At 43.0% G+C, this 18684-nt stretch overlaps 1 protein-coding gene across 6 annotated transcripts in view; it reads right to left on the reverse strand.

Annotated features, from left to right (window-relative positions):
- MEIS2 (Meis homeobox 2) overlaps window positions 1-18684 on the reverse strand; it is a 204307-nt gene that overhangs the window by 182602 nt on the left and 3021 nt on the right. For 5 of the 6 annotated variants that reach the window (XM_029951024.1, XM_029951023.1, XM_029951022.1 and 2 more), the window contains exons 2-7: window positions 17695-17927; window positions 16004-16145; window positions 15242-15292; window positions 14258-14308; window positions 13295-13444; window positions 3442-3556 (exon numbers count right to left, since the gene is read on the reverse strand). In XM_029951024.1, the coding sequence (XP_029806884.1) occupies window positions 3442-3556; window positions 13295-13444; window positions 14258-14308; window positions 15242-15292; window positions 16004-16145; window positions 17695-17900 (715 nt within the window). In that variant the 5' untranslated portion in view covers window positions 17901-17927. Of the gene's footprint in view, window positions 1-3441; window positions 3557-13294; window positions 13445-14257; window positions 14309-15241; window positions 15293-16003; window positions 16146-17694; window positions 17928-18684 lie in introns of those variants that run through there. The other variant, XM_029951027.1, reaches the window with a different exon arrangement.

Raw genomic sequence — 18684 nt, forward strand, 5'->3', positions numbered from 1 at the left:
TCTCCAATTTGTCAACATCTCAATTACAGCACTGGAAAAAATGTAAATTTCATGTGCGCTAAACACTGAGGGGTCTATTCTCTTGCCAATCCACATGCGTAACTCCCATCAGCGTTAATGGGAGTTACACAAACCCATCAATAATAATAATACTTTGTACATATATCGTGCCTTTCATCTAAGGCTCTCAAAGTGCTCTCTGAACAAGGGGGCTGCTTCCTAGTCTTTACTCTGGCAAAATACACAATGAAATACAAAGCAGCTTTTGACTCAGCAGGTACAGAATGAGGGACCCCAAGCCTTATTATCAAGCCCCATTTTACTGACGGGAAGCCAGACACAAAGAGGGCCAGTTACTTCCCCAGAGTCCCCAGTCTGTACCCTAATTCTATCCCTGAAAAACCAGATTTCTTTCTTCATTCTAATGTGACTCACACGACAAACTCCCTCCCTTTGGCTGCTTTTAGCAAAAGAAATCAGAGTGAATGAAAATCTGGTTCATATTTATAGAGTTTACTGCTAGGCATGTGCTGTTTGAAAGATATAGTAAAGTCAGGTTTTATATTTTACCAAGTTTGTTTCTTACAATATTTTTAAAATTTGATTCCCCCCCCCATTGATTTGTGGCACAAACACTGGAGAGTAAAAGATGACCTTCCACCTGTGTAACTATAGCTCTTTCACTATCGAGTCATAAAATGAGGTATTTTTAGGTGCCAAAGTAAAGATGTGTATGAATCATTTTAGTAAAAATATTCATGAAAAATATAAAGCAACATAAACGCATGTATTGTTTTATAGCATATGGCTATTAAAGTTTAATTTAAAATGTGTATGAAAACATTGTATTTAGTACAATTCATCCCTATTTTTCCTGTTTATCATAATTTGTTTTGAAACTGAGTTGTTTTACAGTTTTCCATATGCCTGTTGTGCTAATAAATTCTGAATAAGCAAGAAAACTCTTTTCTAACCTACAAACTTGATTTCCAATGAAACATTATAATATATTTAATGCTAAGAACATAAATTTCCCTCCTAGCTTTTCCATTATACATCAACCCTAAGATTTAACCTAGGATAAGCATATGTGATTTTAGTCAATATCTCTGTTGACTTTGCCCTGAAGCAGATAATTAATCTTTCCCACAGAAAGCGACTATAGTAGGACAGTTCAGTGGGCCAAGTTTCACAATACCTCAAATACATGTTAAAAAGACTCATGTGGGCATGAGTATGACAAAACACATCCAAGCCTGGCCTTCAACACGTAGTCTGCCGTTAACAAGCAGTGTGCCCCTAAACACGTGTTTGGGAACCACTGACGTGGTAAGCCAGGTAGGAAACTCTCCATGTCAAAGCGCTCCCTATTTAATAGTAATCATACCTTGTGTGCCCCTCACACTTTAATACAGTAAAACGACTGACTTCCTACTTCTCGTCACATAAGCTACCATGTCCATTCTTTAATCCCACGGAGATATGATAAAAGGAACAAAATCCTACAGGGATCAAATCCTTCAACATGGGATAAGTGGGTGCGGCGACTCGCAACATAGAGGTTTGTGTGTATCGCTTTGACCCAGTGTAGCAGTTTCAGAACTCTTCTCTTTTCTGACCAAAAACAACAACAAAACAAACTAACCAAAATGATAAAACTCCAGCCTTGCTTGCCGCCGCCAACTATTCCCAGCTCCAAACCCCAGGGTCTTCTCTCTCCCCCTCCCCTTCTCTCAGCCCTTTCCTGCTATCTCCCTCGCCATAACTCAACCAACCCAACAGAACCAGTCAGTTTTAAATTTCAGTTGGGACCTTCGTGACCTGTTAATGAATCTACAGAGAGGAGAAAAACTCACAGTGTTGAGTTATGCCTGGTGTTGCTAGCTGACTTGGAGTCAGAAATGCTTGAAGCGTTAACGTAATTGCAAGAATGTGAAAAATGAAGCGCTGGACTCCTGAGCAAAGTGAAAGGTCAAAGCGAGCCTCACACACAACAAGTCTTTGGAAGATAGCCTCATTAGACCATTATGTCTGCTTCTCTTTCCCCCTCTTTTGCACAATGTTTAGGGTGTTTTGTTTTTATTAATAGATACATTTCACCCTTTGTGTTATAGAAGTTTAGGGTGGTGGGGGAAGGTGGGAGTCATTCAGAGCTTTCCAGATTTAGCCACTCCAAGAAGTCCATCACCAGGATACGGAACCACAATTAAGCCATTGCACGGCAGATTCACCGAGTTTATGTTTGTGCCCTCTCCAAAATGCCTTCCAGCTTGGTTTTCTTATGTACAATCTAACTGGTCTAATAAAGACAGTATATAAACCTAAATAAATACAATTTGCAAGTTCTTCCACAATTTACTGTACCATAGTGTTCATTTCTGTATACGATTCAAATTTCTTAAATCTAAATTCTAATTTGGACCTATTTACAGTTAATGGCATCCTAGAAGAAACGATGTTTCTACACTCTTCTAGAATACTAGTCATCCAAAATCCGTGGCCAGAAACCTGGAGGAGCGGAGGCACTCACCCTGCACCAACCACCCTCTTATAAATGGCATATATGACTACAGCTCAAGCTGTTAAACTGTCCTCCACTTGGAAGACTGTCTAATGCTTAAATATTGTGGCCATAAACACAGTCATAATAGAGATGAAATAGACCTAGGAGATCAGACACCATCTCATGTAAAATATTAAAAAGTAAAATCTATACACTTTCCTGGCCCATATTCAATAACGCATCTTCCTTTAAATTATCATTTTAGCTATAGAAGCATCATCCCTACTAATGTGTAATTGCTCTCTGTGCAATAGGTGAGTTTTTAATGGTAAAATTTACTCTGGATCACGCTAGGCTTCCTTGTCATCTGCCCTCTGATTATTCTAATTTTTTAAGATTTGTGACAAAAGTTACCATGTCAGCTGAATGGAAATGGGGACAAATGGTCCAAGAATTCCGAAATCCATCTTCCTAAGATAAAATTCCATATAAAAGCCACCCTGTGCTTCCAGAGCTCATGAGCACCAATTTGGGCATTTTATGTACGTTAGAGGCATCACTGCTTGATTACAGAGAACTCCTAAAGTTGATATTACAAACAAAATAAACCTGCTTATAGAATAATTCAAACTCGTACAGAATAGCACAAAGTAAGCCAGGTCATTCTATTTACTCACACACAGAAGTTAAAGTATAGATAACCAAATTTGCAAAAAAATTGGCAGAACTAATCAATTGTTATTGTAATGTCTACTTAAAGATTAGACAGCTCGCTTCGATTTTTTTTTTTTAAGTAAAGTAAGTTGAGAGGAAATACTAATGTAACAGCTCTCTAACCTGCCACTCTCCTATTTACAGGGAGGAGTACTGATATCACAAAATACTGAAGCTAGTTCAGTTACGTCTACTTTGCACAAGGGAAATGCTTGACCTTTTACCTTGCTCACTGCTGTTGTCTCCACTCTGGGAAGCATGGCCCCCACTGGAGGGCCCCGGGGTGCCTGCTGAGTGGGTGGACGTTGCATCGTCGTGATCTCGCCAAGATGCAGGATTCTGATGTCAGGATGCCAAGAAATGTTCCCACAGTTACCATTTCAGCCATAAATGAGGAACCAATAGGAAAGGTGCAGAGAAAGACAAAAATGTGTACATATTAGTATCTGCAGACCTAGGCACACACAGACCCTACACTACAGTATGTTGTCTTTTCAGCAATAGGTACCAAAAAGAAGAAAAGATGCTCTAGAATCTTGATGAGGTGATGGTTACATCTGTGTATACATGTGTCTAAACTAACTGAGACAGACACATCAAAGGGGTATGTTTTATTATGCAAATTATACTTCAATAAAGTTAATTTTTAAAGTTGGGGGGAAAGCTTTTTAAAAATCCAGAAGTCATTTTTACTCTTGCTGACTTATTTGGGGCATACTCTTCCAAGAAAGAAGCCCAATACTCTTGGATACTAAATTCCAGAATATCTAAAAGACTCAAGACTCCCATAAAAACAGAAACAGAAACAAAACCAAAAATACTCCACAGATCCAAGAATGTATGGGGCAGCTCCTTCCATCTTTCAGATGCATTGCCCTAAACTAACCTGAATGAACTCTGAAAATTATCAACTGATTACACAACCAACAGATACAGTGATATTAACGAACAGAACGAAACAACTATGAACTGTTAGCCGAGTGATCAACTGGACGGGACTTCCACGTGAGTTCACGGAAGCTTTAAATTCACAGGGCAGTGCTTTTTCCCTGGGAGCATGACTTATTTCAAAGGACACACAAGACACACTGAGAAATTATAGCCCATGCTACTTTGCTGAGTGTATTCTTCTCCTGTTCCTCCTCCCCTTTCCTGATCATTCCCAATCCCCTGCTGTTGCTTAAAGGAAAACAGGAATTCTAATGTACAGGAAGGACTTTATCAGCACCACATGAAGGCAGGCAAGAGATGGAATTTCCTCTGGCAGAAACGGAGAGTAGGAACAGCACATGAAACAGACCAGCCTTAAGGCCAGAACTGTACACTTGTCACCTGCATATGATGACTTCAACTAAGCCCAAAGATCTCCTGGCAAACAAATTTTTTTTGGGGGGGAGCAGGGAGATTCTTTGGGGGGCACAATAAAACAAAAACATCAATCTTTCAAAGTGTACAATTTCTTCTTACAAGAATTGATAAATAAGGATTCAGACAGATCGACATGCCTATAGGGAACAAGCAAACATCTTGACCATCTGAAAGCAATCTCGCCATGTTGTCATTATATATATACAGTTTGTCCAGAAAAAAAAATCAGTCTATCACTTTCTTCTACAACAACTCTGTAGTGAGTGTGTGTGTGTGTGTGTGTGTGTGTATAATTATATCAAAATAAAATCAAGAAGCCATGGTGAGACAAAATAGGGACTATTCTTATTTGGAACAACAACAAAAAACCTTTTTCTCCCCCTCTACAAGTCTGCTACAAACTGAGTACAAATGAATAGTTGGCATTTTTGAAAGACAACAAAATGACCCAAAGCTCTATAGATCAGTAATATCTATATCAAAACACTGCTACTGGCAATGCCATCAGGCAAGTAACTGATTCTGAGTGGAAACCCCAAGCATAAAATTTGTGATTATAAATACAGCACAGGTTTAGATATCTGAAGATATGTTTTAGAAAGTAGAGTAGGGAACAAAGTTGAGTAGAATGAAATGAAAATCAAGATTCTGTTCAGACAGTATTAAGACAGAGGCATGCCTGTGATTTCTCTTTTTATCAGAGTCAGAAACCACTCCAACAGTTTCAAGCTAAATGCGAGAGAATACAGGGGCTCTTCAAGCTTTGCAGCCTCTTCGAGTCAGCTGTTGGCGGATGGTAAGCAGAGGAAGAGTTAGAAGAATTACATGGGGAAAAAAAAGGAAAGAAAAGGGTGGCGTTAGTTTAGTTCCACAACCATACTGGCGAGGGCCTTCTCTTAGAAAAGGAAATAACTAACACATTCACCTAGGCTAAACTCTTCAGTGTATAGAGCAAGTGATGTTAATTTTATGCACTGCAGGCTTTTTATTAAGCAGGCTGCTAGAAAAGCTCCTCACCCTTCATGAAAATTACAATAATTAGCCACTAACATCTCAACTATGTTTTAAGGTAAATGTCATCCAACAACGATTATATCATCATTCAAATGAAGCTGAGCAAGTCTTTCCGTCTGGGCACTAAGGTGATTTGAACTGCTCAGAAGACTTGCAGCAACCAAAAATACCGGCTTGTCCTCATCAGTCAAACCTGTCCTGAGTTTTTAAATACAGACCCCATCCCATGAATTTACAGTTCAGTATACTTCTTCCAATGGCTTTCTCAGGACAAGAAGATGTTTGCTGAAGTAAAGGGGGTGAAAAATAAGCCACAACAGTAAATACTACTTTAAAAGCAGCTGGTGTCTCCAAGGGCATTGGACCTTTGGTTTTCAGCCCATTCCTAGAATTTCCTCATGTTCACCATTTCACCCGCCATGCCCCGTCTCTTCTCTCTTTTCTCCTTCACCTTCTCAAAAATGCTGTCCCCAACAAGTGTCCTAAGATGTTGGTTTCCATGGAGTGTCTCAGGTATCATGATCTTGTTTGTGAGACTGGTCCAAACTAAGGAATACCCTGGCATTCATTTAACTCGAAATTAGGGAAACAGATGAATCTCGCTGGGGCTTCGGGGCTGAGGAGCTACCGCAAAGTTGTTCACACTCAGCTACACCAGGGTGACCTGATCACCCGGGGGGCTTCTCTTGAGAGAAGAGACAGGGGCATGGCGCGTGAAATGGTGAACATGACAAACACTGATAATCTGGTCAATAAAAAATTGCTGCCTTCCTAGTCATGAAAAATTACAACCTACATGGACAGATAAAGTGTAATCTTTTACCCAGAACACTGTTTTTTTTCCCTTACACTGAAATATTTGTTTGTATCACAACTTCTTTCTTCTTCCTTTTTCCCCTCCCTAGATAGTTTCCAAGTTTACATCCTTCAAGAATAAACTGCCTGGCTTCCTGCCAAATTATATGCAGAAGTTTAGTGAATCTTGAAACCGAAGTAGCATATGAAGGCATGTAAAACACATGACGTATGTGGAAAAGAGAGAGAAATGCTCTCTGAGTACATGTACGGGGTGAACACTCAGGTAAATGCATTCCACTGTATACGTCCTGTTCTTCAGCCAAAGTATCATGAAGACACCCGAGGGCAAGGACTGAACATGTTTCTATTCCCAGTGGCTTTAATAATTGGGAGTCAAATATGGTACTTTTCTTGCTCTTACGTAATTGCGTTAAAGAGCAGTGTTAGCAGGAGAAAAGCAGTGAATACGGAGTGGAGCACAATAGAAGGAGATGGAAAATAGATACAAGAAGCTAGGTCTCCAGGGGCAGTATTTTCTATTTGCTGGGCTACAGACTCACAGCTGATAATGCAAGTTGTAATTAATATAAAAGCAGGAGACAAGATGGGGAGAGCGTGTAGCAGCGGGGCCACAGGAGATCACTCTGCTGCTCTCCTCTGTTTCTCATTTACACACAGCTTTCCCTAGAAAACACAACTCTGCCAGTGTTTTCTCCCATGAAATAAAAAAAAAAGATTTAGCACCATCACTGAATTTTGCTAAATCTGGGAAAGAGCACAGAGAGGACAGGAGTCTCCGGGCATAGGAAGCAAAACATATGTATGCCTCTTCTGTGGAAGTTGCAGATATGGTGGGAATTGTAACAATTTACACCATTATGGCATTTCTGTGCGGGGACTTGCCCATAGGAAAATACCTAATAAGTCCTGGTGAATTGGTAAGATTGCCCTGCTTAAATAACTCCACAAAGCTCATGGTTCTTTCATTGCAAAAAGAATAGAATGAAATGTATGCGCACTTCTAAATAAATACAAAACTGAATGAGGAACTAAAACGTATTGGGATTCAAGGGGGTGGGGGGAAGCCATACTATACACAAGTACTTTGTCAAATAATCTGGAACTCATCTTAGACCCCAAATGGGAAGACAGATCAGTGGATGTGGTATAGGGGAGAAAGCATTAGATTCAAATTAAGGCACTAGGGTGCCACCTCTAACTGATCATGTGGTCTTAAGCAAGTGATGCACTTCATTTCCCTTATCTCTTTAAAATTAAGAAGTTAGGCAAGATAATCCCTAAGGTCACTCCTACTTCTTATTTCTATTATTAAAAAAATACTTACAATAAGCATTTGATTTTTCAGAACCTATACAACGACAACATGATATTTAACACCAAGCCAAAAATTATACATGAAGTTGGACAATACAGTAAAGTAATTCAGAATATGTGCTTGTAGGTAGAAAGCAAAAGCAAACATAGAAAAGACATTTTAGCCAGCAAACGGAGCATGCAAAACTAATTTGGCTCAATGCATTTAAACAACAAAGGCAAGATATGCTTGCATCAGTATACATAATGAATATGTTACATATTTCCTATGACTTTATGATATTTTAGCTCCTAATTAACATTATGCAATAATCATTTTTAAAAATCAGATGAAGACTCCTGTCATGAGATATTCAAGCCTACAAAAGTTAAAATGTTAATTGTATGGTTTGAAAAAATGTTGGAATTTCAACTTCATTATTCTAAAGTTGACATAAGAACTCAGGAGAGCATGTATGCTTTCAGAACATGGACTCACTCTTTAAAAATGTAAATAGAGCTGGGGTCTTTCTCTCACCCCCTTGCTTCTACCCTCTATTGAGCTTTGGGAATTAATATGTGAGTAACTCTCAAAGTAGTGACAAGCACTCTTTGCAAATTCTGAAAATAAATTCCAAAATTAAAAAAAAAAAGGATTCCTCCATTAAACGGAGCAACTTTCAGAAAAGAAATTTCTTATTTTGTTGATATACCATCATATTATAACATGTCTCCTATGATTTTGAATTGCATTGGAATATTCCATAAGGCATTCAGTCTGAAAAAAAATATGAAATCAATTTTTAAAATATCAAAATTTTAATGTGATAGTGAATGTCAGTGGTTGTCAGGTGCACCTTTGTTTGATTTCATCTCATCACAGTTACACTGAAAACATACTTCAAACTGCACAACCAAAGGGATTTAAATGACATAATTATTTTTGATGGAAATTGACATAGGAGCTCTCAACCCTCACAAGCTATACAACAATCACAACAGAACACCCACGACCCCAGCCATGTTGAGTTGGTGGACAGAACTCGGAGGGAGAACTTTCCGGAATGGGTCCCTGGAGGCCTTGCATAACACACCGTAAGGTCTAATCCTACACTAGAACTTAAGAAACTATCTGACAAAATAAATCATTCGTATTATTAATATTATTATCAAATCCCATTGTTTCCCCTTTGGTATCCTATAGACGAATCATTTAAACCTACTGCTTTCCTCACCGCCTAATCCCTGTTAGATTTCCAGGTACTAATAGCATTTACCTCTGGACACTTGCCTGCATTCTGTCAGGGACAAGGTTCTGGGGACTCTCCCCTCCAACTTAGCCCATTTAAAAAAACTGTATACACAGAAAAAATAATTTGACAGATTCAGAGATGCAAAAGAAAACAACAGCCTATCTTCAGTTAAGTTACAGCTTTCAACATAGAAATTAAAATTTTTTTCTTTTATGTATATTATCAGAGCCAGTCAATTTTAAGGCACCTGTCACTAACTGTTAACAGCTACAGTGGTATTTTCTTCCCTATACTTAATTCAACCAAACAAATAATAATAAATAAATAAAATGTAGTTCCATATGAACATTAATTAGGAATAATAATATGCACTTCAGGCAAATGGAGCTTGGCTCAGATAATGTATTTCAAACAGATACGTTTCATTTATCTAATGCTGATCTAAAGATACTTAATATCTTCCAATGTAAATGTAAAGCTAGATTTCATTAGCCTGCACTAGATCTAAAGACCTGATCTAAAATTATGTAAGGTAGAAAATGTGGATATCACCTATTATTTAGAAGTATTACAGACTAGGAAAAGCATGACTATTCTACAACAGTTTTCAAGTTGAATTTTTTTTTAAAGAATTTATTTCTTGATATGTTTATTTTAAACATAATAAATTTGAATGTCTGGGAAACTTTACATGAATTGCAGCTGAAATATAAAGTTCTAGTTCCTTGCACTATCTTATTTCCTTCTTCCCATTATTCCAAAGAATACTGTAACAGTTGTTCCCTATCACAATTACTCTTATGTTTAATAAGAAAATAAGATAAACTTTATTATAATATAAAAATGTGAGCATTCATTTCAAATTTACTAAAAACAACAAAAGAGGAGCCAGTGTTGCACATTTGATTTTCTATTTAATTCCAAATTTCCTTTTATTCTTATGCCCATCATCCAAGTGTTGATAATAAATGAACGATTTTGGTATCTTTAACGGATGTAACGTACAAAAGGTTAAGACATGATGGTTGTCTTTTTATCCACGTTACATCAGATTATTTACATAAAATTACAGAATGTGAGACCAGCATGACAACAGCCTGATACACTCTGGAATCGTATATCAAACCCATTCATTCCTAAAAATCTGCCAGAAAATCTTGCTTTCAAGGTATTTGTAGCAATTACTTTCATTCAGTTTTATTTTCAAATTTTTAATAAGAAAATAGAACTCTATGTTGGAGCCTCATATTTTGTTCCGGACACTTGTCTCTCTGCTTTCGACTACACAGAATTACACACTTATTCTTTCTTTTCTCTCTTTCACTCTCTCTTTCCTTGCCCGATCCTTCCTTAAACACACACACACACACACACACACACACACACACACACACATGCATGCACACACACACAATACAGCTTGATACCACTTAATAAGTATAGAGGTGTATGTGTTTTGGGGTGTCAAACAGCTGTCACAAACTGTCACCTCCACAAGAGAAACCTTGGCACACAACAAATTAAACTACACTTCTTTTTTAGCTGTCATTATCCATAGCCAATAAGTTGAAATGCTCTCGGCATTTCATGTGCAAATAAAACCACGAGGAAGCACAGTAGATCAGAACAGTGGGCCAACAGATAAAACAGAGAAAACAACACGCTGTCTGGGGCCTTCTGAAGAGGCTCATCATCACCCCTGCACCAGCAGGCACCAAATGAGATCCAGCCTGGGGCAATGTATTAAATATGCATATCAAAGCAAATGAAAAAATAAACCTGGAGATTCAAATTGGACACATTTACATGCTGAAAATGTTCCCCTCATACCACTTTCCAGGTAGTAGTTCTACGGTATCCCTCCCCCCACCTTTTTTTATTTTTTTGCTGGTGGGGGGGTTAAGGGAGGGCACCCTGGCGGGAGAGGCAGAAACTAAGAGAATTCACTTCGTAGGCAGATGCCTGCGAATGAATATAATCAATATACGTATGGTACAAAATATATCAAAACTGGTGAAAACTCTCCAAGGTTTTCTCTCACCTCCTGCATAAAATTCAAGTATGTAGCAAACCTCGCCATTTCCCACTCGGTGTGCTGGTGGAACAAATGATTGCTTCCTTTCAAAACAAATAGCGGGGGGGCTAAAGTAAAAATGTTATAGTTCAGATCTCTGGGAAATAAAAGGCTTTAAATTATGATGCCCAATGAGGTGGCAAGCCCTCGTGGGTTCAAAATAAATCAGTTGTCATCTTTATTTGATTGGGGGCCTGAAAGAGGAGCAACAAATGTTACAGTTGAGTCTTTTATCCAAAGATGATGATTGTTAAATTATTAAAGCACTATCCTCTTAGGTACCACTGACTACTTGAGCGTAATTTAAATATTACAATGGTTTCGTAAACTGGCACGGTCTATCCGCCAATCCTCTAAACAGCCTCTTCTATGTAAACATCAGCATGTTCTAGTTCCGTACACCCACTCGAAAAACAGTTGCCAAGAAGCTATTCTAGAAAATCAAGTAGTCGAGACCCCCAGAAATGTCACGAGAGAAACGTTTTTGGCTGCAGATAACTGTGAACCTCTCATTCTACAAATCAGGTAACCGCATCCTTCCCATGCCCCGACACTGCAGAAGGCATACGAACTGAGAAACAGGAAGCCATGAAAATAAACAACTACACGATGACCACAACAAACATTTCTAGGGTAGTGTGTCGCCTTGTGGACAACTACATATCACTTCGCCACATATCAGCAAGTAAACTTCCCAGAGCTGCTTGCTGCTCCCATTTGATTTCAGTTAATACACTCAGATACAAAAGAGCCCCCCAAAGTTCCCCCCATCATGATGGGAAAAGCCAAGAGTAAAGACAGGCACAGGAACTTTCAATGCCATAGTATTTATTCTGTCTCATAACTAGACAACCAGGACTGAAGTTTTCTTCCTTTTCTTTCTTTTTTTTTTTTTTTAACTTTTGTTCTGAGGCTGGCTTTCCACAAGGTACAAAGGCTAATAATTAAAACGTATGCCTGTATATCTTTAAAACTTTTGTGGGGGGAGGTGGGGAAAAGGTAAAAGAATCTCACAGAAGGTTTATTCTCCAGGCTTCTCCACCCTTTCCTCTTAATACCCAGGAATGGGGCTGGGGTGGGGGGGTTGCTGGGGGTGGGGGGGGGAATGGTACACACTGCCTTCAAGCCTCACAGCCTGTTTAATTCCACAACATGTTAAAGTAATATTTCAGCCAGACGGTTATTAGACTATAGCCTCTATCACTTAGGTTGTGAGCTCAACTGAATATAACCCATCGACACCCTGTCCCCCACCCCAGGCTTGAGTTCCTATAAATAAACCGCTACTCACACCCACTCTTTAACCTCGCCGCTCTTGCCTTTCCTACCAGCTGCAATCTTTCTTCTCTTTGCTTCTCTTTCAAATTTTCAGTCTCACTACATATGCTTTTTTTTTTCCTTTTTTTTTTTTTTTTTAAAGCATCAGACTCCCTAGATTGGTTCCAAAATAGGATTAAAAACAGAGAATAGAAAGAAATCTCCCTTCCTGGACTGACTGACACAGTCACTCCTTACTATACTCTGTCTTCATTCACCAACTGTTTAAGTGTTAAAATTCAACCACTAACCTATGGTTACTCAATCGCAATTCCCTTCAGCTTTCTGTAATACATTGTTAATAATTGTTTCATCAAAGTTACTGTCTTTTATTATAAAGATGCTTCAGGCACTTGGCAATAAGTCCATATACTGACAATAAGTTTCTATAGAGCAAAAGCTTGGAGAATTGTAATGTGTTCACTCCTTTCCTTTCTAATGCAATGCAAGATTGCCAATAATTCTCAGGATTGTCATCTCTGTGAGGGACTGGGAAGTTGGCCCTCCGGCTCCAATTCTCTCTTGTCCTTCAGGGCTCTCTCTCCCCCACCCTGTCCAACTAGCTGACTTGCCTCTGGGTCCCTGCTGCACTGAGTACACAGAGTTGGGGAAGCAGAAAAGGCAGCAGTCACCATATCAGACAGACAATTTGCTAACACTCAAGTCACCAAATCCAGGAAACTTTACACATTAAGAGCACAAATCACTCTATCAACTCCCTGGTTTCTTTGGTTCTCAACATAAATAAGGAAGGGGGCCAGGAAAGGGCAAAGATGAAAGGTGTGGCAGAGACAGTGACAAAGGGAGAAAAGATCCCCAAAGAGACCAAATCATTTAAAAAGAAAACTAAGTTTGAGCTCAGCTAAATGTTACAACAACTTTTTAAAAAATGCTATACTCAGTAGTCTCAAAAGAATGCCAAAGGGCTCTCAGACTTACATGGTCAGCGAGATTTGTGGAGGAGCCTGAAAGTTCTTCGTGATCTGACTTGGAGCTGCCGTCCCTTTCATCAATGACAAGGTCGATGGGCATTTTCCCCTTCAAACAGCTAATGTACCGATGGCAGAAGTTATCACACAGTTCGTGGACCTAAAAGGAGGGTCATGGTGGAGGGTTCAGCTCATGTTGTTGTTGTTATTGTTTTGTTTCATTTTTAAAGGGAAAAAAAATCAGGTTGCAGGGTTACATTTAGAAAGAGCAACAGTGCAATGTCTTCCAAACTAACTCTAATTAATGGGTGTAATACTTGAAGGCGAGGAAACAATAGAGCAATTGTTGCAACAGATATTATTCTCAGGAGACTTCCCTGAGCAACAAGTTACAATAAAGAGAGAAGAAACAGGACTAGAAAAAACTGGGTTCAGACTGGGAGTCCGGGGGTGGGGAGGAGGATCCAATTGGATGATAACAACAAAACGTTAGAATGCTAAAACTGAGAACAGTATTGGCATTTGTGATTCAATAAACTCAGAGTTTTGTACGTTTCCAGGGGAAAGTGTCTGAGCTGGAGAGCAATGAAAAGACAGCCCAGAGAGGATGATTTCCCCCTGCCTGTACCTAATGCGCGCACTGGTCTGAGGGTGAGCTAAGCTAATAGAGACACAAGCCAGCTGAATGTCCAGTAACACAAATGGTTTGTTGCATTTCTAAATAATCCTGAATGCCTAGGGAAAAAGACAGGGCAGGGGGTGGGGGTGGGTGGTGCATACCAGGGCTGTCCTAATTCACCCATCCTCTGAGCCCTTGGGTTGAAGAGCGAGTTGAAGGAAGGACATAGTAACAAGTTGCTCAAAACCTCCAGGTGCCCAATCCCTCAGACTGGAGATTTTGTTGAAGACATCCCGACTCGACTGAGAGAGGGAAGTGGCTAAATCAAAATGAGGAGTATCACTTCCTGCTTACCTTTTCCAACTCCAAAAGATGAAACCTTAGTACTTGTATTGCTTGTATCATCTGAAAGAAAAGTTTAGAGTGTGGAGTCAGGGCTCTGTGACTCAGAAGCCCTGAGTGGGGGGCGGTGAGGGAACTGAGCTGGGGAGAAGGAACAGGCAAGTGGCCAGGCAAAACCCACACATCAAGAAATCATCAGAAAAACCAAGTGACTACTGATCATCTCTGCCTCATTGGCCACGGGGTAGGGATCTGAATCCACCTGGGCCGAGGCATCTAATATCTTTGCCCCGTGTTCACTGAGCTGTTTGTAAGGGTTGCTTTCCTAGGGCCAGGCCTTCTTTCTCCGCCTGAGTCTTTAACCATCCCCTCTTTTCGACCTCAGGCCAAATTAAAAAAAAAAAAAAATCCCCTTCGGAGAGAGAAAGCTTTTTACCGCACACCCTGCAAAACCTGTCCTTACTAAAGAAGGAAATACTCAAGATGAATGGTGAGGCTGGGCCTTTGAAAGCGGATTTAAGTACTTTTAATATTGAAATTGTGCAAATTAGCAAAAGAATCGCACCTAAAAGTGGCCTGCGCGGGCCTGCCCCAGACCCCCCCACCGTCTCCCTGCCCGCCGCCCTCCGCTGGGCCTGCGGTTACTTCCTTCGGGTTAGCTGCTGGGGGCTCGGCTGCCTACCCCGGCAAACAGAGGAAATAACTCTCTTCTTGCAGCCTCACATCCCGGGCAGAGACCCGGGACTCAGCCCCTGCTCACACTCAGGGCGCGGTGTCCCCGCCGGCTGCTCGCTGGCCTCTGCTCTCCCCGAGTCCATCCCACCCTTACCTCCCATCTTCCTTTCGGGGGATCTAAACTGTTCCCTTCCCCCCAGTCGCTCTTGAGCCTCCAGAGAGGGTTCTGCTCCAACTCCCCGGCGCTCCAGGGGCAAGTGGGTGCTTCTAGGCAAGGGAGGGGGCCCAGGCTGGGGAAAGAGAAGAAACGGTGAGCCTTACCAAATTGTCCAGCTCTGGATTTGAGGAAAAAAGTGGCTTTTCCGCACGAACCTGTAAGAAGCAGGGAAAGTCAACATGAATTACCACCCCAACTTGAAAAAAGAAAACCCCTGTCATGGACTAAACTGTATGAGTGGGTAAGGTGGAGAGTCAGTGCCCGAGAAGAGGAGAGGCTTTGGTAAAATTCATGAAACAATCTAGTGCCTTAAAATAGTGGGGTTGGTTGAAAAAGTACTGGGGCCTCCCACTCCCAGCCCCATTAAGGGGTACCCGGAAATGCTGAGCTGTAGCTGGAAACTCGGGGCCTTTCTCTGGGCCCGGGTACCCCCTTATTCAGCCTTCTAAGGGACAGTAGCTCTCAGCCTCTCTCACCTTAGCGCCCCCGTGCTGACCGCCCCATGAGGCGCCCGGCTTCCCTCCCTCCCAGGCACTCTCGGGTCCCTCACAACCCCTATCCCCAATTCTTGTTCAAGTAGCTGCAGGCAGGGGAAAGGCCAAGCCCCAGATTAGGAGCAGGTCACCTTTAATTCGAGGGTCGAGCCCCTGTATTCCTGGCTGGGGGGAAAAACAAACACCCATATTTATCTCCGCTTCCAGTTCGCCTCCAGGCTCAGGGATGGGGAGGAGGCTTAGAGCGAGGACCGGGCCAGAGGAACAGATCGGGTGTCCCTGCCTTTTCCTCCTCTTTCATGTAAAGCTCTGAGGAAAGGGGAGGGGGGAGTGAGGGTCTGCAGGAGGGTGAGTGGGTCAAGAAGGCTGGACCTGCTTGGCGAAGACCGCGATGTCCTCGTTGAAGGAGTCGGAGGAGCAGACGTCCCCGCCGGCCACTCCGGGTTCCCGGGGAGTGCAGGTCGCCAGCTCGCACTTCTCAAAGACCAGAGCTAACAGAGGAAACAACGGGTGCCTAACGGGCAGCGCCACGCAGAGACACACACACGGAGACGGGGTGCAGAGGGGAAGGAGCAAGAACTGTAATCAACAAGTTTGGAGGGTTCGGATTCCTTCTTTCATAAAACAAGCACGCATCACACTTTACAACCCTTCCTTAGTCAGCCGAGCCTGGGCCAGAAACAGAAAGGAAAAACGGCCTGGCCCTTTCCCTCAGCTCAGGAGTCCCTCAGATCTGGTCCGAGAAGCTGCTGGTCACTGCAGCCGCCAAGGAAGAAGAGCCCCAGTTGGAAATAATGAAACATCCAAGCAGGTCTGGCAGTCTGGAGCCTGCAGCCGGTCTAGACCCGATCCCCATACTGCAGAGGCCGCAGAACCAACCCCATACCCAGCCCTGACCTCTCAAGAAAGGAACACTACAGACAGTTTTAAAGAATTGCCTTAACTCTCCATAGTAATGGTTATTTCGAAGGAGGCCGAGGCTTCACCTACATAGACACCCGAAGTGGTATTTCCTAAATCTAAATCGGAGAGCGTGCTCTTCCAAACCTCTCCACCTCCTTGCCTTATAAACTTGTTTGCTCTACTTGTAGTAAAGTCCGGGCGTGGGGGGGGGGTCAGCAAAATAATAAGAATGTTAAACGCCAAAGAGCTTCCTTCCAAAGACATTTCTCCAGCAGGCAAAAATAAATACATTGAGTGTTAAAACTTGGAAGTGTGCGTGCGCGTCTGCCCTTTGTGTTCCTCCGGGCGGTTTAGCTCCACTTCGGGATGCTTGCGGCCTCTGGCTTCAGGCTCAGTGGCCGTTTACCAGCCGTCCCCTCCCCTCTGCAAATCGCCTCCTTCCCCACCTACTCTCAACTGAGAGAGCCCGAGTGGTACACTTTTGGACCGCGCACCACTATCCCTCTCTGAGTGCTCTCAGAATATAAAATACGTAATTTCCAGCCATCTCCCTCCCTCCTCCTAAGAGCAGCTCTGTGCAGGCAGCAGTCCCTTCCACCCCGCTGCACTTCAAGGTCTACCCCCTTTATTTACAGAGAATTAAGAAGTGGGTGATTAGGACTTCCTGGCCGACAGAAGCAGCCCTGATCCCAGCTCAAACTGCATTTAGTGACTCCCAGACTCTCGGTAGGAAACAGAACAGGAGGGAAAAAAAACAACAAAGTTGCTCTTCATCGGCAGGAAACTTTCTCCTTCGTCAAGGCCTCTGTTAGGGGGCCTGGAAGGACCAGCTCTGCGTCCTTTGGCCAGGAATCCCGTCCTTGGGGAGAAGGCCCTGGCAAGATTCTCAGGACTCAGTCACTCTGGGCGGTGGGGTCCGGAGTTTAGGAGGGAGGGGGGTGAAGGAAGCTTTATCTTTCGGGGATTTACACGTAAGGTGAAGAAGAGCAGGACCCCTTCTATGTCCTTTCTGAAGGCAAGCGGTTCCCACCCTCCACCTCCACCGCCCCCCCCCGCAGAAATAACTCCCCACTTAGTCGACCATCCCCTCAACCCCCACAGAGACGAACACACACTCGCACTCACAAACAGTATGCTGGGTCGGGAGGGGGGTGGTTTACCCATAGATCGCGTCCTTGTCCCGCTTCAAGGCGTCGTTGACAGCGGATCCCATGCTGGCCGGCATGACATTGGGGTGCGGGGCGTGCGCGCCGTAGTGCTGCGTGGCGTGGAGCGGCGGCCCGTGGTTCAGGTGGTGAACCGGGGGGATCGGCCGCGGCGCGTGAGGGTCTCCGTACATGGAAGCAGGCACCCCTACTCCGTCCATCCCGCCGTAATGGGGCAGCTCATCGTACTGTCGGAACCCGGCAAAGGGGAGGGGGCGCAGGAGGTGAGGGAGAGCCAAGGGGGAATAGAAAAAGGAGATGGGAGAAGAGAGCCAGGAGGGGAGTGGGAAAGGAACAGAGGAGGGGTGGAGGGAGGAAGACGAAGGGCAGAGGGGGCAGGCAGGAGAGAAAGAGAGAGAGAGAAATAAAAACAAAGTCAGAAAGGAGAAAAAGTACCGAGCACGAGTTGAACACGCAGAAACCAAACCAGCCGAAACAACGAGTTGAAAGTTGCGGGGGGGAAATGTTTTTAAATTTTAAAATGAAAAAAGTATGAACCAAGAGCAGCGTTTCGAGTAGGGAGAGGGGACAGTGAGGCCGGGGACTGAGGGGGCGCCGGGGGGTCCCGCTCGGGCCGGAGGCAGCAGAACCACAGCGAGCCAACCGAGGGAGAAGTGGAGTTAGTGTGAGGAGGAAGCCCCGGATCCCACCCCTAACCCCCCTTCGCCTCCTCCCGAGGATCCAATAAATCAAAAGGCGAAATGAAACAAAATAAAGAGAAGAAAAACGCTAATAATCAGGAGGAGAACGCCGAGGACGAGGGAAGACTGGGGCCAGTGCCTCCCCGGGGGCAGGGAGCGGAGGGGAGGGGGGGAATAACGTGAAAGTTACCAGAAACATTATTTAGCAGCGGATTCCCTGCGTCCTTGTCAATTTCAGAGACAAAACAAGCAGCCCAGGCTAGTCTAGGCGGCGGCGCAGCGGCTGCGGCAGCGCGGCCCCAGC

This window comes from Suricata suricatta, chromosome 9, assembly GCF_006229205.1.
Source record: "Suricata suricatta isolate VVHF042 chromosome 9, meerkat_22Aug2017_6uvM2_HiC, whole genome shotgun sequence".
In the NCBI taxonomy this organism is placed as follows: Eukaryota; Metazoa; Chordata; class Mammalia; order Carnivora; family Herpestidae; genus Suricata; species Suricata suricatta.